The sequence below is a fragment of the Nothoprocta perdicaria genome, unplaced genomic scaffold (assembly GCF_003342845.1).
Source record: "Nothoprocta perdicaria isolate Ctin4 unplaced genomic scaffold, notPer1 scaffold_95, whole genome shotgun sequence".
Lineage (NCBI taxonomy): Eukaryota > Metazoa > Chordata > Aves > Tinamiformes > Tinamidae > Nothoprocta > Nothoprocta perdicaria.
The window spans coordinates 1,306,537-1,329,757 of record NW_020456254.1 but is presented as its reverse complement, the minus strand read 5'-3'; the positions used below and the strand labels follow the sequence as shown (position 1 = coordinate 1,329,757).

Here is a 23,221-nt window from a genome sequence, read left to right as displayed (position 1 = left end):
GAGGGTGAGAGAAAGGAATTAAACTCATTTAAAATATAGATAGAGCCTTTTAGTGGTAGATGCACAAGCGCTGTTGTTTGGAAGAGCTTCAAAGAAGGTGTTGATCCCAATGGTGGGAGAAAAACCTTTAAATCGGGTTTCCCAAGTTCTTTTGAAGTGGGGAGGCTCATAATGAGCACTATGAGAGGAGGAAGAGGACCCGGGAATGGGATCCACAGACCCGATCCTTATGCAGGGATGTTCTGGTTCAGGTCCTGTAGCTCAGTCCTGTCCACCCCAGCACCCAACCCTGGCAGTCCCTGCACCCATCCCAGCTCCCCCTGTTTTCAATATCCTTATCCGATGGGCTCCTGGGTGAGAAGCCTCTTAAAACTGTCCTGGGCCAGCCTGGGAAGGGGTGGGCACATACACAGGCCCGTGGTGTAAACTTTCCTTTTCAAAGCCATGGGGTTTAGGCATGGATGTCATTAACTGGCAATTTCATAAGCATTAAGTGCTAAAACAAAAGGAGCAAAATAGGATCCATATGTCTGAGGTAAACCTGCTAAAAGTCTTTCAAATGGGAAGCCATAAATATATAATCCCCCTCCAATTCTCCATAGAACTTCTGGGAACGCTTCCTCGGGAGAAGGTGCCTTGATTTTTTCTGAAGCCCAAAGCGTTAGACTCATCCGAAGCCCAGGGATTCATGCCTAGTTTCTCTCCAGGCTGCAGGAGAATCCTGCATCGCACTTCAAGATCATTTTTTGAAATGCTCATTTTCTAAATGCTCATTTTTCGCTGTTGAGCTGTTTTCTGGGTGCTGGAGGTTTCTTGGTGGGCTGCTGGGATCCCCCTGGCTGCAGCACAGAGCAAAGGATGGAAGGGATGAACATCCCAGGGCTTGGGCCCTCTGGATGTTGTGGGTCCCTATGTGCAATTGGGATCACATCTAAGGTGGGCTCAGGATGTCCCAGAGCAGATGCGGCAGTTTTGTCTTATCGGGGAGGTTTGGCCCATTTTTGTGCCTGCAGGAGCAGGGACCACGTGGGCCCATCCCCTGGAGCGGCTCCCTGTGGGATGGCCCGTGTGGGCAGCACCACCAACACAGCCCAGGAGCAGCTGTGGGGAACGCAAGGATGTGGGAGCTGGAGCAGCCCCTGGTCTGAGGCAGCTCCGGCCTCGCAGGGGATCCCCGGAGCCCTTCCCAAGAGCTCCGGCCTGTGGACACTGCAGCCTGTGGAGGCTCCGGCCTGCGGACACTGCGGCCTGCGGACACTGCGGCCGGTGCCGCTGGCCCCGCGTGCGCCGCAGCTATAAAGCCTGTGTGGCTGCCGCACCGAGGGGCGATTTCAGCAGCGTTAATGAGTAATTACAGCACGGGCGCCCGCAGCCAGCGCTGTTAATCACGGCGCTCCTGCCAGGCCTGGCGGCGGCAGCCACGGCCATCCAAGGGCTCCAGCCGGCGGCGCTGCTGTCGCCGCTGCCGCCTTCCCCTTCCTGGCGCTCGCCTTCCCCGTCCATGTTTCTTCCAGGGCTTCATCTTTGGGGCTGCACAAGGAGGCAGCACCAAGACTCCGGCTTTCCCAGGCATTGAGGGAGCTGCTGGTGGCCGCGTTTCTGCTTCGCAGGAGCTTTTTACGCCTTCATCTTCTGCCTCCTACTCGTGCGGTACCTGCATGGTCCTGGGCCTGCTGGAAAACTTTGCGGGGAAATGGGCTCCCTTCCACCCCCATCTACAGCAAAACACACTGCTCGGAAAATCTGAATATCAGAAATCACCTGGCCAACTTTTTTGTTTTAAGGGAGAAGTGAATCACAGTGTAAGAGGAAAAAAATCTCTCCAGCGCCGAAGGCAGCGCTGGCCGAGGGGGAGACGCCGCGGTGAAGACGCACGCCTGGAAAAAGGCTCCTCCATGGGCTCCGGGCGCAGCTTTCCCGCGTCTTTCCCGGCCCAGCTGCATCACGTTCCTCAGGGTCTCTGGATTTTGCTTTAGAGCCATCCGCACATGAGACGTGAACTGTTTCTCACGCGCAAAGTGTTTTGTCCGACGACAGGAGTTGCACAGAGCCCTCGGTGCCAGCTGGCTCCTTCCAGGGGGGCTCGCACTAGATGTTTCTTCCATTTCCTCCAGGGGTTGTTAGGGGGGCACGTGATATCCGCCCGGCCCCGCGCGTGCAGCCGCAGGAGGGGAGGGCTACTGTAATTCACCGGCATTAAAGCAGGAACGCGGACCGTGGCGGCGCTGGGCGGGAGCTGCAGCGCCCACCGGCCTCCCGCTAAACCCCACAGCTCCTGCAGATGAAATCACCAGCAGATGGTAAAAGAGTCATAGGGCTTTATCTACCATTTCCTGAGGTCAGAGCTGTCCCAAAAACCCTAGATGAAATGACCCCTTTGGAAAAGCGACCCCGTGGATCAAACCATCTTGTTGACACGAAGGCTTAGGGTTGCTCCCTCCCATCCACCAGATCACGCTTGCGCCACGCAGCGTTTTCCCCGCACGCCGCGGCCGCGGCGCGAGGGCTCCACCATGATTTATCCCCCAGCCGCTCTGGCCAAAGCTGAAAACCAGACTACACTGCCCTGATAGCTCTGATACAAAATCCAGAGAAGGTCTAAAATATGACGAGTCTGGCTCAAAAGCAAATGAGAAGTGAAACGGCGATAAGAACTGCAAGTGGATGCTACACTTGGTTTAAAAGAAGACTGAAATAGTCTGCTGAAAGATAACCTAAATTCATCTTTAAATGACTCTACAGCAGATCACATTGTGTTTTCCACCGATTTATCAGATATAAATAAGAATGTTCCAACCATAGCTTTTTGTTTTCCCCGTTTAGCTTATTTTTATCACTTCAAAGTCATTTCCCGCTCATTCCTTCTGCTGTTTGGCTGAGCAACCAGCACCCATCAGGAGGAAACCCCTCAACACTGCGGTAATTTGTCTATAGCACAGATGGTGCCCGAGCTCTTGGCAGCTTCTCCAGCAGCCTCTGCCCGTGTTCAGCACTCGCTGCTGTTAGGGGAGTCCTCCGAGCACCCTGCTACGTGGGGGAGATGCTCCAGTACTGCTGCCTTTGTCAGTGAGAAGTTTTTTTCCACGTGGGGAAAAAATTATGTAATATTATCTCAGCTTTTCTCTCCTCAGCTCCTGTTTATCCAAGAACTGTTGCATTTCTGTTTGACAAGGTTTTTCCCAGTTGGTCTGTGCCACCCAAAGTCACTGACCTTGTTCCGCGGCCGCTTCTCCGTGCGCTGGCACCACTTGGGCTGCTTCCCTGCAAAACTGGGTTTTCAATAAGATTCATGATTGTACATAAGCACCATCAAACTAAGAGCTGCAGGAAGGTTAAAACCTGTTTTCCACAGAAACAAAGTAGTGGCTGAAGTAATTTACTAAGTTAAAACAGACTGTACGAGTTGTTGGGAATATTAATTAATTTTCAGTTTAAAAAAACCAGCGATTGCAATCTCAGGCTTTAAGGTGGAAACCATCTCCACGAACTGCACAGCGGCACCTGCACCACATTGGCTCAGGCAGCTGCAGCGAGTGGGCAGATTCAGACCCATAAAACCCCATTTCCACAGGCAGCAAAGGGTGGTCAGGTCTGACCACCAAGCAAAGGAATCGAGCAAGGAACTGCTGCGCTGCAACCATCACTTCTGATCTGTCTTCAACACCAGAGCTACCCCCACCTCCCTGCTGGAGCAACGTGTTTCACTTTGGATGTTACTAAACCACATGCATGTTGAGGTACCGAGTTCTCCCCCAATCCCTACAAAAAAACATGCAATTAATTAGGCTGTCGCTGCAGTCCAGTGGGATTCATCTTTACTTACCACGGTCCCATGTGCTGCACTGCACGATCTCCAGCCACTTGTACACATTTTCTTCACCCACGTTCAGCTTCAAAAGCTAAAATACGAGGTTGGGCACAACTGCTTGCAAAGGAACTCCTCATACATGCAAAGCTGTGACTGATGCACCAGAGAAATCCAGGCAAAACACAGCGTCAGTGCCTCTGCTGCCCATACTGCTCTACTAATTGGTCTTATTAGAGATATTTTTATTATTATTTTTTCTCTCTTCTGCCCATTGCAGGTGAGATCCAACTGAGGGAAAGCAGCTGTTCTGTTTCGGCACCTAAAAACTACCTGGAATTGGCTGAAGGAAGCATCTCAGGCTGCTCTCTTGCTAGGGGTCTCTTCTAAGTTAGTGGTTGCCACACCGCTGTAACCTTGCACTTTGAAAGTGAGCCTTGCTGAGGGCAGGATACGCTCCCTACAACCTGCCCTCCCCACAGGAAAAGAAAAGGCCATAAAGACATCTCCATGGATGCTGGGGAGATGCTTCACTTTCTAAAAATGCTACTTTGTCAACTACTTTGTCAACTGAATAAGCAGAACTATTCCCAAACCAACTCTCTGATTCAATGTCTCGACCAGCTCTTTGGCTGCAGAATTGAGGTGTAAGAGGGGAAAGTTCAAAGGAACAGAATCTCTCACCTGGTATCAAATAGAATCAGAGGCCCCGGAGGTGACTGGACTCTTGAGCAGAGAACAAACCTGCCTGCAAAAATAGGCTTTTAGTGCAGGTGCACTACACAGGTGCACTACACACTGCCACCTGGGAACCAGGTATTTTCCCTCTCTTTTAAAATCATTCCCTCCTGACTGGCCCCTGGAATAAAGGTGACACAAACAGCAACGCTCCCAGGAGACAGTAGTTTAATATCTAGTTGTAAGCACCAAAAGAAACAGACCACTCAATAACTGCTGCACAAAGAAAAGTACATTAGTTAAACACCTGAGTGGAAAGTGAAAGCAAGAGAAAGGATTTTCTTATCGAAAGACTGATAATAATCTTAGTCTTTATGTCTAGTAAAACCTGATAACCACAAGCAGCAAGACTGATAACTCCCAACTTTAAAGCTGAGAAAAGCAGGTTAAAATAGCATAAAGTTATGCTGTGATCTTTAAACCCAGTATAATTGGGCAAAGCCAGATCTTCAGGTCTTTTTACTTTATGAATTCAGCTGCAGATCCCCTCCTGAGCCACAATCATGCAAACAATTCACAGAATTAGAATTGACATATTCGACACTTTTTTTTTTCTAAAAAAAAAGTTAATTTCTTCCAAGACTGACTCACCAGTGGTGCTGCCATCTAGTGGCCTCTTCTTAGTTCAAAATACAATGACCGGTAATTAAAAGCTCTGGTTAAAACTGTAGAATACTGACCACTATGTGTGGATGTGCGGTTTTTTTATATATATAAAAATATCTGTATATATATATATAAAAATATCTGTATAAAAAACACACAGATAGATATGCATATATTTCTCTTCTTAAAAGAAAGGTTAAAATATCCAATGCTAAACACTGCTGCTGACTTGGAGTACAGTTGAAGAGAAATTTGGCCTCTTCTCTAGATGTGAGCTATTGCCACGAAGTACAGGTACAGAAAATGCAGGTTACCAAAAAACACATTTCCCCCTTTTTTTCAGAAAGGCCCTGTATCACCTTCAGACTTGTAACTAGCATGTAGAGCAAAGCAACTGTTTACATCAAACACCAGATCCTCCACAGCAATTCTGTTCCCCTCATTCTCACTTATCTGAAAGACTAACACAAACCTTTGTATCTTCAGGTAGATCTAGTTTTTCACACTCGTGTTTTATTGGAAAAAAGAGAATTACAGTTTCAATTTGGGTTCTTTGGATTGCAAAGCTTTGCTTGCTAGTTCCACTCTCTCTTTTAACAAGGCAGCCTCCTCACCACTTCTGTGGGCTTCTACATTTTTCAGTAGGAAGTGGGTGAGGAAAAGCTTCAAGCCTTCCCGCAGCATTCCCAATTTGGGATTCTCAGATACCCTGTAAAGATATAGATGAAAAACAAAATTAGTTTTCTATTGCCAAGTTTTTTTTTTTTTTAATTTATTCTTCAAATAGAGTCATAGGAAAAAAATCAGCTATTAAAAAAGGAGCTTTTCTGAAGAAGCTTTCAAACGAACAGTAAGTTTAACTAACAGTTAGCTGTCTGGCAAACGGCCCAACACACTCAACCTGCAATTGGTCCTTGACAATAAAATGGAATATTAGAGTGTTTGAATTGCTTTATGTAAACAACTACCTTACAGTCAAGCCTGAGGCAAATACAAGTTTAATACAGCAAATTGTGTAATCCCAGAGGGTTTGTCAGATCAGATCCCTGCTGCACCCACTCACAACTGACCGGTAGCTGCTTCTCCAGCTTATCAGCTGCACCCTCCAGTTTATTTACGACAACTAGTAAAAAATTTTTTACTTTATTTGGTGGAACTGTTTCCAGAGAGTAAAATTCACTCTTACAGCTTGCACACTACATGTTTATGCAGTGATAAAAGTTCTGCCACCTGAAAAATAGACAATCCTCCAACACCTCAGTCTCTCCTTCATCAGCGTTTATTTTTCTCCTTATACAAAAGAAATTTGTTAGTCAGAAAAACTGCTGAGAATGAACCTCATAACACATGTATGGTAAAGCAGTAAGGAAAGGAGGAAGGTACAGAGTTCTGTTCCCAAGAAGCCAACAACCAAAATAACACACCAAGTTATCTGAAAGCCTTAGTTATTTTAAGATATTACACAGATGTATCTATAACAGATTCTATATTAACACATAAATTATATATTTTTCCCCAGCCCCTTACTTACAGGGGACAGAGGGTGGTATTTGGAGAATAAAACAGGCAAATCTCTTAGCTGTATAATCACTACTCAGCACCAATGGTTCCCTAGAGATCTCTCTGATCACTTACCTCCCAAAAATGTCTTGAAGATCTTCAGCATCTGCTTTGATTAACAGCATGCTTAAGACCTGGCGCAAGAAACGGACTTTGGGTTTATCGAGTTCGCTGAATTCGATTACCTAGAGGACAATATAGAGAAAACAATGCCAGTATTTCAAATAAGTAAACTCTCTTTATAATAATCAGCTTTTAGCTCATTGATTGCTCTCCCACACCCACAGAGCCTGAAGTTTGACAGGAAGGTGAGAACTTGGCCTCAAAGCCAAATAATGAGGAAGTAGTGAAGCTACCAAGAACCTGTCCACTAGGACCCGGACGGCAGGATTATTTTTTCCAAGAAAATAAAGACTTGGAAATTGAGATCAACATAGAACACTGCCTGCTTGATATGTTTCAATTACTGTTTTGAAATAAACTCTCTACATTTCTGGATAGCTTTCGTCTTGCCTTACGCACACAAGCAGCTAAACTAGTAGCGAGCTCACACAGCACATGCATTTCCACCTAACTAGCAAACACAAGGAGAGCACAGAAACGTGTTGAGGAGAAACACACCAACCTTCAGAACGGAGAGCGGCAACGACTTTGTCCTCAACAAGTGAACTAAGAGTGAAACCAGGTTGGAGACAGCAGTGGCTGACAGGTTTTCCAAGTCCCGGACTTTGTCCCAAATACTAAACTGGAATGTCATCTAGGCAGCATGACAGGAAACACGACACATCAAGCAACCATTTAAACAAGTAACACCACAAACAAAATCTTTTTGCCTTCTATTCTTTATGAACATCCCTTGATTAACAGATGTTCAGCAAGACTGTTAAATTCTTTTCAAAATGTGTAAAACAGAAAGAAGCAAACCTGGTGCAGCAGTTATTTTGTCTCCTGCTTAGGGCTGACCATTGACATGCCGTCCACCAGCATAATTTTCCGGGATCAGGATCTTAATATGTATATATCTACACATTGTTTTTTAATGACCATCTTTCTAACCACAATAACAGCATCTCAACAAAGCATAAAATGATCTTTCCTCACCTGGAATCGTCTTTCATATTCACAAAACTTGCTGGCCAGAAATGCATAGAAGGGGTTATACATTTTCTCCTGCAGGCAGCAGTGAAGGGTAATGTGAACAATTTCTCTCTCCTGCTGATCCTTCAGCCCTAGCCTAAAATTTAGTAAGAGAATAAAAGTATAGTAAGAAAAGTAACTGCCACAAAACAGGAGCCACAGTTAATAAACTAATAAGAGGGAGAAATAACCAGAACTGAGTGTGACTTTTTTCACAAAGCCCTTAAAACACAAAATGGAAGCAAACTGCAGGCAAACCCAACACCCTGCCTGGCAATGCTACAGTAGTACCAGTGCTAAACTGAGACTGCAAGGTCAGAAGCAGAGCAACACAAGTATAATCAGGGGGAAACACGGCCCACTTCATGTTATAAAAACCGTAGGATGCTATTTTGGTTGCTTTACACTTGCACCTATGGTCATAGGAAAGAAAATAGCCTTTGAATTAGTATAAACCTGTTAAGAAATTAAGTGCAGAAGTCTTCACTTCTGTGGTACTTACTAGCGATTGGAAAAACATTTTTTCTTTTCTAATTTAATTAGTAATAGTATCCATCAACTCAACTCTGCGTTAGACAATTCTTAAAATTAATCATCGTATGCAGCAGTCTAAGGAGATGCAGCAGTGATTTCAAGCTGCTTTAGAAAAAAAACAGAATTTTAGAAGAAAATAATAGGGATCACTGGCTACCTCTGCATAAAGGCCAAGGACTCCAGGGCCTTCACACAAACACAACCGCTCTGGAAGTGGCTGGGAAATGGCATCCACCTCGCAAGGCACCTGCTCTGCGAATAACACGGATTCATTTCCAGGGCTGTTGAAGGCTTGGCAGCATTAAAACCAATTAACATGAAAAATGCTTAATATTATAATCTGAAAAACGGCAAGCAAGATGATTCTCTTTGCTTCAGGCTCAGGTTTCATGTGGCCTTCATAAACGCAAGTGTATTTTCGAAGGAAATTAGACTCCACTGGAACTCGACCTGCAGAGCACAGACAGTCTGAGCTTGTGGCTGTTCCCTGTTGTATCTAATCCCACACGTCTGTCACTGCTTTTGATCACAGATACAGACCAAATTTACGGAGAAAATACCATCATTTAGGGAAAAAAAAAGTCACAAAGTAAAAAAAAAAATCACGAAAATGTGGGATAATTTCCAGGTTGACTGCTAATGAGCAGTGATGACTTCAGGTTTTGTTCCCCCACGGGTTTTGTTCCCCCCCAGTCTCACTCTGCCAGGCCTGTGCTGTCCTCTTGCTCCCATCAGCTCTCCTCCCCTCAGCCAATTCTACCTGATTTTGTTACAGAGCAGGTGGCTGTGACCAAGTGAAGAGACTTTCAGCTGCTTAAATGGATCAAGTCCCACTCTCATCTGCCTTCTAGAATGTAGCCCCAGCCTCCCCTCCTCACTGTCCCTGCTGCAAGGACGGGTTGAGTCACTTCACGGGGCTGCTCCAGCTATAAACTGACCCTCTCATTTGCTGGGAGGAGAAGAAAGGCAGAAAAAAACCAGCCTGGCTTTAGAGGGCTGTGAGCTGCCACCAAGCACAGCTCAACTCCGTCAGAGACCTAACAGTAGATGCATCAACAAGCACAGATAAAAACACACATACTTCCTTTGTACTTCAGGAGCCTGACACCAAACATATGAATATAAACTCCTGTGCACTTTGGCAAACATTTTCACATTAAATTTTTACTGTCTTTACCGACGATTCTGCGTACTTTGCTTTGCTCCCTGCCAGATGCAGGAGGATTTGAGAATTCCTCCCTCTGAGCGTTTGCTGTATAAATATCAGCTTCAACCCACTGCAGCCACAGGTCTTCTGCCAAGTCTGTGTGTATTTGTATACTGGTTTAAATAGCAAGGAGAAGAGTCAAGGATCAATTTGCAAATTGAACAACCAGGCCTTGGCAAGAACTGCAGCAGCAGCTAATTTCTTTTAATTGAACAGGCCATATTAAGATATTGGAACGACTCCATCAGTCTTAAATCCAAGCTGTGTTTTGCAGAAGTGGCATTTAATCAAATATTAGTTGGGTTTATTACAATGTCAGGGTTGGTTTGGTTAGCAAATTAAAGAATTGCATGCCATCTTGATAGGACAACTCCCTTGAATTACAAAACAGGAACAAAAGTGTCCAGACCTGATCCCTCCAGGGATCCCAGTTACTACAAATGTAAAATTAGTATCTGACAGTCACGAAGAACAGTTTAGTTTGAGCTCTTTGCTGATCACATCAGCTTCTAAAAGGTAGGGGAACCAGTCTTAACATGAGGTGACTCTGGAGCAAATCCAAAGTTAATAAACTCTGCAGAGTGGAAGTGAGGTGCTAAAACATTATCAAGTCATGCAAGCTTGGACAGAGGTGCACAAAGGGGCTGAACAAGGCAGCAAGAGGGGGCAAGCAGCAAAGAAGAGGCAGCAGGAAAGGAATCCACAAAATCAAGAGACGTTCAAAAGGGCCTGGGGACTGTTTCTGTGAAGAGGTAAATCTGCAACAAACTTCCCTGTGTTGCACTGGGACCCCCATGTCCACTGCAAAAACACACAGGCTCGGAAGATGTTGCAAGTCGCAGTTCTAAACACACACGACAGTAACGAGAGCTACTCCTTTCCTCTCATCATTGCCAGTCACCTCTTGCTCCCTAGGCAGCCCATACTCACACTAGGATTTTGATCCCCCTCCCTTAATCCTTTCAGCCCATCCATCCTCATGTGGATGCCAAGCTACGTGCTCCTTCGACTGCATTAGCAGTTCAACGCTTGTAACTGCAGCTGCAAAAATTCCCTCTGCTCCAGACCAACATTATGTTATTTTTCCAACCCAAAGAACGCTTTTAAAACCTGCCCTTTGCTCTGTCATCTCTGCACGTACTTCAGAAGCTTTTCAAAGGCATCCAGGAAGTCTTCACTTGTCATCAAGACACAAAAAATACCTCTTCTGATATCAGTGTTCATTCTCTGCTTACGAGCCAGTGCCATTATTTTTGAGCTCACCTGAAAAACAAAAAATATTTTTAATGTCATTTTATTTACGCTTGCTTTAAGAAAGCAATTTCAACACAACTTCTAACATGACTTTTGATGAAGAACTCCGGGGAATTGTGAAGCATTAATCAAAAATTCCTGAGCTTTCACTCAGAAGAGGGATGCAAATGCTCAGGAACTTGCTTTCAACTAAGCTGACCTAGTATAATTGGGTCAATTATTTTTAAGAGCTTCTCTAAAGGCAAGCGACTATTTCAGGCACTGCTTTTAGCATCTGCTCAGATATATGCCACTCTTTCACTTCATCTAAGAAGTTACTTTGGCAATTCTATAGGATTAGAAATAAACAGTATCTCAATACTTGTAATAACAGATGTCAGAAAGGACATGTGCAGGGTTTTTTTAAATTCTGAGAGCAGGTTTTACAATCTAAAGGCTCTGTCTTAGAAGAGTCACCAAATTTGTTTTGGTGGGCCCTGAAAGGAGCTTGTCCACCTGAATGAACAATATTAAAAACATTTCTGACAACACTAAGCCTGGCATTGCTTGCATTTACCTTCCCTATATGCAGTTTTGGCTGAGTCTTGTTGCTTGTGTTATCTATCATTGGTGCTCCACTCCACGCTGAGCCTACGATCCACCAGCGACCGATCTTATCAGCGTTGAGCAGAGACTCCAGGGAAACACGGAGCTGAGTGTCTTTTCCAGAGCCACTGTTGTGAACCTTGAATCACAAAAGCAAAAACCCAGAAGCTTTTAGCTGAAACACATTTTTTTTTCTTTCCCCAAACCAAATGCTTCAGGATAACAGCAGGACTTCACAATCTGCATCAAGGTCTTCACATGTTGCTTCTCACAACCTCTTCTTCTAGGTAGTAGACTGAAATTAATGTATGAGTTTTCCACAGAATCCAATTCCTCAAATGCAAGAAGGTACTTAAATCTATTCTTAGAAGCTTCTGAAGTTTAAAATGATCATCAGTTAAGAAGCAGCCATCTTCTAATCCTAAAATCTGATTAGAATTGAAATTTTGTTAACAATGAAGATTGATTTTCCTAGTAAAAAATTCTGACCAAATAAAATAACACAATAAAACCCTGATGGGTTTTGTAGTATCAGCAAGACAGCCTAAGAATTGCTCAAAAACAAAACAAACTACAGAAATAGGTTACTTAGCTTATTTTTGCACGGTCTATTATTGTCAACCTGCAAATCCTCTACTTACACTGAGTGTCACAAAACTACAATTTTTTACATGTGGTAGAAAAGCAGTGTGATTTTGGGTTTGGAAATACACAGTCTAGAATTAGATTCAACTCTACTGAAAAACAATTAGTCCCCAATCCAATGGGACAATTACTTCATGTACTTTATACTGGACTCTTGTAAACCTCTTAAAATCCCCAACTAAGTGAAACAAATTTTTTTTCTCTCCAAAGTTGTTTTAGAATGATAAATGAATTCCCAAGTGCTATTCCTTGCTCATCAAGTCTCCATACACTGCCTTTTTTTCAGCTTCTGAACACACAGTTGAAGAGCAGCTGTACTACACACATGCAGAAGGCTCTTACCAGGCTTCTTTGCAATTTACGGAGTTTTTCAACTGGTTCAGGATCATAACCGGGGATCTTACGCATGTCATTATTCCTCAGTGCCAACATAGTCTCCAGCATAAAGCGAACCTAAGGGGACAAGAAGTGCTATTGGGGACTGTGCGTTGAAGAAGCTGACTTAATAAAGTAGAAAATGTGCTTTGAAATTACTACTCTGTGAGAGTACGCAGCTCAGCTGGCAATGTACGTTGTGTTTGTGTTCAAGGGATCTAAATTTCAGAGAATGATGTTTACTTTAACTGCCATTATCTTTGTTTGTGTTCAAGCCTCAATCTGCTAACTAAATAAACGAATAGCCTCAGCCATCGTGTTCCGAGGTGTACAAAGTATCATAAAACAGAAGAACTGGTCATTGTATAATACCCACCGAGTCACTCCCATCAGAAGCATGTGTTTGTGTTCAGAGAAACAAGGGAGAAAAACTTCACTAGAACAAAGTAAGTGAGCACAACAGCTAGTACTAATGGTAACTTAGAATATAATCAGAGTATTGCATGAAAATAGCTATTAAATTAACACACTTAGCTAAGCACTTATTAAAGTCTATTCAGAACAGAAAATCTTTCACCTGGCGCATACCCTAGTCTGATCCTGAAGCTTCTTCTCCACCGTGTTTGCTTTGCTCTGTGCTTCACTGATCAGTTCCTTCAAAGCCAGTGGGTCATCTTTTCTCAAGGAAAAGCCCACGTTTTTCAGAAGAAACAAAATCAGCTCAATATCCTTCTCTGTGAACGTGCTAACAAGCCTCTTCAGAAGATCAAAGATCAGGAGGGAATGAACCACGTGGAAGTTATACAGATGGGCTATCAAAGCACACAGATTTTCACGTTCTTTTCCTTCAGCATCACTTTTATAGAGTTCATCAAATTTCTTCACCACAGTTTCCAAAAAGTGAGCACCAACCTATCGATAGTTCCAGTAAGAGGGGGGGAAAAAAAACATCCATGCAAATAAAAAAAAAAATCCATTAGTAGATTTTAAAAACACCTCAAAAACAATAGCTTTAGGAACAAAACCAATATAAGAAGCATTTAAAGCAATACTATTGCTCCTCTTAATCAAAATGGATGCTACACATTTAAGTAAACACGCATTATCTAAACTCTAAGTTTAGACAGACAGATGTTATGAAATCAAGGCACAGATCTCCAAATACACACAATTTTCACTAACACAAACTAGCATCTTCTCAGCTACCTGGTCAGCTACCGCAAGTCATTCTTCCTTAAAATCTGCATGTCCAAAAATCAACTGCATCAGAGTTTAGCGTTCCAGGATAAAATATTTAATAAAAAAGATGGAAAAATAAAACAAGACCCAAAATGTAACACAGCCTGCAAACATACCAAGTTCTCTCAGTTACCGAGCATGATTGGGACTGATTTTCCAGTAGGGATAATTTTGGAACCTTCACCTTTGTATTTACAAGGAGAAAACTGATGATAAAGAATGAAACAGAAAAGCCTAACAAAATAGATGGAGATAGATAATCAGCCCATTATTGCTAAGGCACAAAGAAGCAGAAACACACCCACTATTGCTGTGCTAACATCTACTGAGTGATCTTATGTAAACCTGACGCCCTTGTTGTGGCACGGACTTGTTAAGTCTTGAATTGTTCAGGCTTAAGCTTTATCCAACAGTCACACTGTACAACTCCAAAAGCAGAACTCTTGGGACCCCAACTTCTCCAGTGCTTGAACTAATTTTAAATGCACCTGCGTTACATTATCACAGCTTTGTGCAGTTCATATCCTAGGTTTATTAAAAAAAGGTCTTTATTCAAAAAGTGCAGAGTCAGCAACTGTATAGCTGTCTTACTGCTATAGAAGACGGTCTGTATCTCAAGTATCTATTATTAAATATTTCTAAATTTGAACATAAAGTTAATTCTAAAGCTAAGTGGAACAACAGAACTTGATGGGAACACGATGTTGAAACACCTCAAATCTCTCAAGAGATATTTCATTGGAATTAGCTAAAATCTTGCTTTTGACACTGTTGGTTTCACCTTCTATTAGTGAGCAAGACATCTCAATCATTTGTCTGGCTTAGAAGTATAAAAACCCTCCCCACAGTTCAACAATATACAAGGCTGGGCTTTAAAGAATCTCTAAGGATGTAAAGAGATTTCTTTAACTGCAAAGCTTTCCATATTTGGATACATTTAATTTAAGAAGGATGTTCTACTACACATGAGAGAATAGGAATGGATTAGTGCAATTAAACACGAGAAAACCTGAAGCTTAAAGAAATTGAATGCTATAAATGGATGCAGAAATAAGTATTTATGATTTAAATAACACAAGTGATGCTTTTGTAACAATGTCACTATATAGCTCTACTAAGACGATCTAAACAAAACACCAAGGAATACGGATTGCACGATATGCGTTGCAAAATGAACTTAGTCCCAGCCACAAGAATTACCTCAATTCCTACTGTATGATGAAGGATGCTGACCAAAAGCACATGCTCCATCACCAGCCTAGCAGGCATTGCAACTGCAGTGACACAGGCACTCAGGAGAATATCGGTTAGAGTTTCATTCATGTCCTTTCTACTGTTGGCCATGTAGAGCTCTTCCAGCTGGCCACTGATGGAGGACAAATTCGGTTCACTCAACCTAGTAAGAAACAAAATCAAAAGTTTATTATTCTTCTCTCTGTAGAGCTGTACAGAATTTTCATTCAATTCTTCTTTCTTAAGCTCCCCTAGTTTCTCTAAAGAGTGAAAAGATGCCTGAAAAAATGACCTACTGTATTTTTCCTTGTTAACTTATTTGAAAACTGCAGCAAATATTTAATTGTTCTCTTCAGAAAATATTTACATGTGAAAATATAATAGCTGCAGTATTTGCCCATGTACTGTCAATGGGGTTCCTGTTAAACTGAGCAGCTTTGTGAAAACTGATTCTATACCAGCAGGTCTAACTGTGGTAAATTATGTTCTTCAGAAGAAACAAGCATGGAAAAACTTGATGTTTTTCTAACGTAACAAACACAGGTATGGCAAATTCTAAGTAACTGGACAAACTGCATACTATAGTGTTCATTTCACAGCAGGATATTTTAAGTGGAATTTACAACGCAGACCAAAGTAAAGGCCAATAGATTTTTATATTTTAGGAACATCTTCAAACACATGAAGTGTAATAACTTTTCTGTTATTCGGTTGTTTAAACAATATATTGTAGATAGTAACTTAGGGATTTTAATCCTATTTAAAAAAATCATGTTTTTGTCCGTATGTAGTAAGGATTCATCAGGGATCTAACATTTAATGAGCACATTTTTGCTGACATGTTGAGAATTATATCTAGCACTTACAGGCAACAAATGCATGGAATTGAGCCCAAACTTAAATTTATTTTTGACATCTTCAACTTCTATAACTACCAACTTTGACGAATTTCTACCAAAGATAATTATTATTAAGGATGGCAGACATGATTGCCAACTTAAAATCAGTTTCCAAAGAGAAAAGTCACATGGGTGTCACTTTTTATTCTGACTGATGAGCACTGTCACATAGAACAAGAAAGATTAATGTCTTGCCCTTATTACATTACCTGTTAATGAGACCATTCACCATTTTCTTCAGCCTTCCCAATTCTTCCTTTTTTTTGTCATCTAGTGCCTCCTGAGCTCTTCTCACTTGAGGGGGCACATACTTCGTAGCACTGTGACCGAGACCCTTAACAAGAAAACAGAAAGACAGCCGATGAGAAGAGCATTTGAAATATTTGAGCACAGGTACACGTTTTCATTTAACATACCAAACTTTCAGCTAAACGTGCACTCTCCCAGGCAATAACTAACGCCAAAGGAACACGTTTGCTGCTGATGACAGCAAAACCCTTTTCTCTTTACGTGGCTATTTATTCTTCTTCAAGCTGACATTTCAGCTCCTCATCACCACGCAGCTGGACAAGGGATGCCTCCAGAGAGGAAAGCTGCAGCTGCAGATGGGCCGAGGGCCCCATGTGGATTAGCTGGCGTGGAGACCTCTCCACCCTCCTCACCGCTACCAAACCCACATCGTGCAGAACTGCTGGGACACCCTCAAGGATCTTTGCTTTGCAGCTGATACCTGTTTTAAGGTAACTCTTTACGATCTTAGTAGCAGTGTTTCACCCTGTTGTGTCCCAGCTCCTAAATTTCAGGCTGAGGAGATTGCAACTTTCTTCTTTTCTTATTTGCCGATATTGTACACACAGACAAGGCCACAGACCTCCTGCTTTGGGGTATGACCCTCCACTCTACTGGAAGGCAGAAACTCTCCTCCTAACACTCAATACTTGTCGCTGGGACCTGGAAATCCCCAGCAGCGGCAGCTTTCAGCACCACAGCCGCCCACGAGGCCTGGCAGCTCATCCCGCTCCGTGTGGGGCCTGCTCCGTGTCCAGCCCCTACCTGCTCCCGTGCAGGGGCTGGGGATGAGCTCCGGCTGTCCCCGCTCTCCTGGTGCCCGCTCGCCTTGGACGCATCATCCTCGGTCTCCTCCAGCTCCTCCTCGTCCTCCACCTCCTCATCTTCTTCCTCTGGCTCTTCCTCCTCCAGCCCCTCGTCTTCCTCCCCCGTCACGTCATCCTCATCCTCGAGCCGCTCCTCTTCCTCCCGCGGCTCCCGGCGCTGCGGCCGCGGCGCCTCCTCCTCGTCGCTGCTGCCGTACAGGCCGGCGAGGCTGCCGCCGGAGCCCAGGGCGCCCAGCACGTAGCCCAGCCCGTCGCGCACGAAGCTCGGCGGCAGCTCGTCCGCCGCGGCGCCCGCCGCCTTCCTGCGGCGCTTGCTGAGCCCCAGGCGCCGCTCCAGCCGCCGAATCTCCTCATCCTCCGCCGCGTTGGCCTCCAGCAGCGCCCGCTTGCGCGCCGAGGCGGCGGCCGCCGCGCTGGGGGTCGGGGCCGGCGGCCGCGCCGCCTTCTCCTTCCTCCGCCGCGGCTCCGGCCGCTGCTGCTGCCGGGCGGCAGCGGGAGGAGAGGCCGCGGCGCGGGCGGCTGGCTTGCCCGTGGCACCGAGAGGAGAGGCCGCGGCCGGGCGGGCGGCCGGGCTGCCCGCGGCCTCGCCCGGCTCCTCGCCCCGCAGGAGGCGGCGGCGGCGGCTCCGCTTGAGCCGGCGCTTCTCTTTCCTCGCGTCGCGGCGGTTCCGTCGGCTCTGCTTGGCCGACCCCGGCGGCGGCGGCGCCCGCTCTCCAGCCGCCTGCACGAAGTCCTGCACGGCCTGGCGCAGCCGCTCCAGCTTCCCGCGGCTGCCGCCACGAGCCCGGCCCGGCCGCTTCATGCTGCCCTCGGCCACGCCGCGCTTGGGCGCCGCCATCTTGGGGAAGAGCCGGCCCTTCCCTTCCACTTCCGCCTCGCGGCCGCCATTTCGTGCGGCAGCGCCGCCTGCCGGGCGCCTGTGGGGACTGCCCGGCTGCTGTGGGCAGGAAACGCGTTGGCCGCTCCGGCGGATTTACAGCGTCCACCTTCTCCCCTCAATTTTATTTATTTGTTTATTTCCCCCCAAAGCGCCCGTGGCTTGTGCAGCCAGCTGGCCCTGGCCCTGCATTCGGGTCCTTCCCGCCGGGCGCGGGCTTCCTGAGCCCGTGTGAACAGCGCAGACCCGCAGGGAAGGCGACTCACCCCAAAACATGTCACTGTCGTTCGGAAGATTGTTTTGTGCTTTCTGTGCATCTTTCCATGCGCTCTCATTACATCACGCGTCCTGGATGCCCTTTGCCTCAGAAATGCAGTTTTCTGCAGGCTGACGCACAGTGAATCTTTCAAAGCCCTGAAACGATGTATTTTGTGGGTTTGTCAGGCCTTAAACTATATATTATGGGGTAATTTATTGCCAAGTTGACTTTTACTCATGCACAGACAGCTCACGGCCATTTTGCATCCTATTTATAGATTTATTGATAACTCTGCTCCGGCAGCATGCTGGATTGCTAGATAAATACAGCTGAATATAAAATGATTAACTATCAGATGCTTTTAAAACTAGAAGATTTGCATCCTCCTTCTGTCTCACCAGGCAATTTGTCGTTCATAACAATGCTTCCAATAATAGGAAATTTAATACATCCACAGAGAAAGAAAGCTCTAATACTAGCCTTCTTCAAAACTCGACATTTTACCAGAAAATATGGGAAGTTTCTCTTTTGATGAACTATATAATCACAAATTTGGGTGAAAATGGCCAAGTAACTTTTAGGAATAAATATAAATAGAATTATCATCACCCATTTACGAAGTAAAAATACTTTCTAAGAACAACATCAAAGGAAATTTTCAGGCAAAATATCATCATCAGGAAAATCTAATACTGAAAGGAATATCAATCTGCTTAATAGATTAATTCATCTTTCAAGTCTAGCGATGCCATATTTAAATTAATAAATTGCTACAAATACTTTAGAAATGTCTGAATTATGTGAGTAATCAGAAATGTCTATCAACTACTGTTCCCATTTTCCTAAATACCAAAAAAGTGGAGAAATCCAATTTCCCTGCTCATACCTGTACCAGAAATATTTTATGGATTTCACACTTAGGTCTCTGCAGTGTATATCAGTTCCACTTAGCAAATAGGAATTCCGAAGTGAGGGAACATTTTGCAATTGCTCTTTTCTTTTGACAGTAATTCCACTGCAGAGAACAAGCAGCAAGGGCAGCTTTCTCATTTAGGGTGCAATTGAACATAATGGCATGATTCACTGGAAATGAAGCTGTTGCTCCAGTAAATTTTCACTTCCTGCTGAGATAATCTGTGTTAGCAGATTTCCTTTGCTATTAAATTATATTCATAGATTTTTTTTTTCCCCTGCAGAATGAATGGAATATTATTCTTTTATCCTGGTGTCTGCTGGATGGTCCTGGTCACCTCCTGGATGCCATGAAAATGATTTTTAATAGCAATATAGCTAACATAGGTAGATACTGACAGCTTTGTAATTTGCTAGTACTGAGAACATGCAATTTCTCATCATAGTAAAAGTCAAAGAAGTACCAGAGAGACTGATCTAATGGGATCATTTTTTGTTCTTATCTGTGGAGAAAAAAAATAGCCTGATTCTTGAAAGAATTTCTGTTCTGTGATTTTCTGATATGTGCCTGTTTGAGATACTCTTTCCACCTGTGTCATACTGCCTACACTGTGATCAGCAGACCTAAAATTTGGTCCCTGTGAAAGGGAACGGCTGCTGGGAGGGGTCTTTTGTGAAAGGACTTTTTTTGGAGTGTTTCTTCCCAAGTCTCAAGTATATGAAGTTGCTAACTCTTCACATGTGCTTCAGTTCCATCTGTTTCAGAAGGCACTGGTAGATGAGGAAAGGGATTTCCTCATGCCTCCTATTGTAAGGATACTTCCCTCTTTCCCACCTAATTTTTTATTTTTTAAAGTTTATGTGTAAAGAAATTTCTGAAAGCCATACCCTGCCGTCCCTTCTTTTTTTTCAGACATAATGAAAACCAAAATAATAGAAACATTATAGATGAATACTGGTGCTAACAAACATAGAACAATTCCCAGAATTTCCACAGTCTTCATATCTGACCTTGGGCTGATCAGTTACCTTCACTGTGCTGCAATTTTAAACTTTGTTCAAAATGGATTACCTTCCCTCATTTTGAGTCTAAGGCCATGGATCTATATCCTCCTTTTTCTCCACAACTACCAGCTGCAGAAATTACTAGTTTTACCACCTCTTTTCTAGGGTCACTCCAACAGATTTGCTGGCTGGAAGTTGCTGAGTTTCCTGTGTGATTGCTCCCACTCAGTCACTGAAATCAACAGCCTTTCAATCAACACTGTCAGGTAGTGTTCATTTATAGAGATTTACGGTTTATTTAAGCCAATTCAGGCTGTTTTGATTGAAATGAGCTAGGAGGCACCCATGCAAGTGGATCTGCAGTAGATGCCTTGGGATGTGAGTAGCTTATTCCCCGAAAAAGGGAGCTGCTGAATGCTGTCATCTCAGCTGGCAAAAATACAGCCAGGAGTGGACTGGCTGTGTTCACCAACTTTAATCACTGCTGTGTTTCAGTTCATTGGAAGGAAGGAGCTGGTACTAAAGGTTATTATTTAGATAAATGATCCAAAAGACAAGCATAAAAAAGACGTATGCTGGGTGAACGTAGAAATCCATTTCCCCAATCCATTAGTATTTTTAGTTTTAAACTATAAGGAGATTATCTAGTACGTGACACAAGGAGGGCTGAAAAAATGTAATCAGGTGACTATATTAAGAGGAAGAAGTAAGTTGCAACTAAAATGAGCTTTTAAATTAGTGCTTTATGCATATCACATTTAAAAATACGCAGTTATAAATCAGGATAATATCATTGATCAAAGTCCCACATTAAGGCCCTTTGCATTCCCGTTATGAAATTTATATAATCAATGTTTCTGTGCCAAGAAATGGAAGGAGACTTAATTCTAAGCTGAAAGTTGTCCTTAGCTAAGGAACACTTGTATTGTTGTGTCATTTATATGGGCAGTTTTAATTCCCCAAAGGAGGCAAATAGTTAACAAGGGACAGGTTCCATGGCAATTCTAAAGAAACGGGGGCAGCGGAGTCTGTTTTCTTGCTTGCAACTTCCAGGATTGTCTTTTTGGTCAATTCCCTACTCCAGGCTGTTCCATGGGAATGCTTCCTGGTAAGTGGTCCCCTCCAGCAAAGCCTTCATCCAGCATTCCAGCAATTTCAGTTGGAAGGAACCTCTGGAGGTGACCTAGCCTAACCCACTCCCAAAGCCTGTCTAACTTCTAAGCTTGGTCACATTACATGGGGTCTGTCCAAGTGGGTTTAATCTTTAAGGAGGGAGATTCCCCAACCTGCCTGGGCAACCTGAGGGTGCTTGACCCCCTCACAGGGAACATTTTATTCCTTATATCCAGGTGAAATGTCTCATGCGGCAAGTTGTGCCTGTTGCCGCGTGCTGTTTTTGTGCTCCCCTCTGAGAAGAGCCTGGTTCCATCTTCTCTATAGGCCTGTTTAAATAGTGGTAGGTAAGGCTTAGATCCCCACTCAGCCTTCTCTTCTCCAGGCTGAACAAACACAACTCTCTCACCTTTGCTTTAGGTGACAAAAACTCACTGTTTCCGTGTAGCCCAGCAAGTAGACACGTTTCCCATGTTTTAAAAAAGAGAATTAATTTCTCTAACAATTCCAACTGTCTTTTTTTCCTATGCGTAAAGATTAGCACCTTTGTGTAAAGATTAACCTTTGCCTATTATGAGATAGATTCTGAAACACAGGTGAATACAGGAAAGTACAAAAATCCTCTTTCTGTAATTACCTTGCTTATCTCAAAAGGGTTTTTCTTTCTTGCCTTCCCTCACTCCTAAATAACGTATTTTTTTAAACCCCAGAGTACTTGCAAGTAATTACATTAAGAACAAAGCCTTGCAAAAGTGTGTGCGTCTGGGGCACTTGTCCTGTGCAGCCTAATTTTTCTCTTTCTCAGTGGAAGTTTGCACCTTGCTTCCCGGTGCCCAAGGTAAAGTGTCTATTTTTAGGACAACCCATATTTATCTGGCTTCAGTTTCAGAGGGGCAGTGTGAAGCTCAGTGCAGCTCATCTTCTTATGTAATCATGGGAAAACAAAGCCCTAAATGAGGTGTGTGTTAGTATTGGTTGGAATCTTAGCATTATAGTGATTTACTTATGAGACCCAACTTTATTCTTCATCTTATAGTTACGGCTGTAAATTCTTAACTGCAAGTGCCTTGCTTTCATTAACTTAAAATAATTCCTGGCAATATCAGTACCTGATTCAAGATGGGTCCTTCTGCAGTGCCATAATGATAAAAAAACAAGACTAAATAACTGTGCCCTTACTTTTAAACCATTCCACCATCAGAGCAGTATGTTTGAATTCCCAAGTCCTTAATTAACCCAGAGTCCTGCATATAAATGGTTCCAGCTCTCAGACAGGATAAAGTTACCTGCTTGGTGTAATATTTCTGCCTGTTTTGGAAGTCTGCAGCTCTAAAAAAAATAAGCTTTAGAGGGAGATAAGCACATTGGTAGTGTGACCATGTGCTGTGTTCAGTACAAAGGAAAAGCCCGTGTATGTATGCATGGCTATAGTGATGCTGTTAGCTGCCTACAGAAGAGCTGCACATATGTGGGACTGATTCCTTCTCTGGCATTCACAGAGCTGCAGCAACACAAGATACATGATCCTCATGCTGGTTTGTAAGTTAATTCTTTCCATTTCCATTTCCAAATGAAAGAGACTTAATCTAACATGCCTGAGCACAGGACCACAGGACCACATAGTTCTCATCCTGAAAGAGTAACTGCCTCTTTATAGCCTTGTGCAAATCACTCAGACCCTTTGCTTTGAGTTTTGCTTGTAAAAGAAATATAAATATGTTATAGTGTTAACACATGGTAGAATGGGAAAAAAAACTTGTTTAGATGTATTTTTAAAGCTTGATGAAGAGGAAAGGTGCTATTAGAGACAGGTCTGAGCAGCACAAGCTCAGATACTGAACCTAATTTGGATTTCCCTAAAGATGAAGGAATACTGAGATTTAGGGTTCAATATCACCATTATTTTTATTCAGATACAAGAATTTGACCTGTTTTGTTAAGAGATTTGGAATTCCTTATTCTACCATAACTTCCACTTGCTGAGTTCTATTTCTTTTTCCCTGCAGCAGCAGGCCATTCTCATTAGGACACAAATAATGCTAATTGTTTGTGTCATTTGCATACCTGCATATGCAAATTCATTTGCTTCTAGTTTTTCTTCAGGAGAGCTGACCTCCAAGTCA

At 43.7% G+C, this 23,221-nt stretch overlaps 1 protein-coding gene across 1 annotated transcript; it reads right to left on the bottom strand.

Annotated features, from left to right (window-relative positions):
* Nucleotides 1-5,384: 5,384 nt before the first annotated feature.
* Nucleotides 5,385-17,770, bottom strand: NOM1 (nucleolar protein with MIF4G domain 1). Its single transcript, XM_026053000.1, has 12 exons — nt 17,457-17,770; nt 16,871-17,345; nt 16,027-16,151; nt 14,886-15,081; nt 13,035-13,358; nt 12,414-12,524; nt 11,398-11,565; nt 10,729-10,850; nt 7,811-7,943; nt 7,335-7,466; nt 6,785-6,894; nt 5,385-5,858 (listed from the first exon to the last, which is right to left on the bottom strand). The coding sequence occupies exons 1-12, from the start codon at nt 17,768-17,770 to the stop codon at nt 5,681-5,683; spliced, it is 2,388 nt and encodes a 795-aa protein (XP_025908785.1). The 3' UTR covers nt 5,385-5,680.
* Between the last annotated feature and the right edge of the window lie 5,451 nt (nt 17,771-23,221).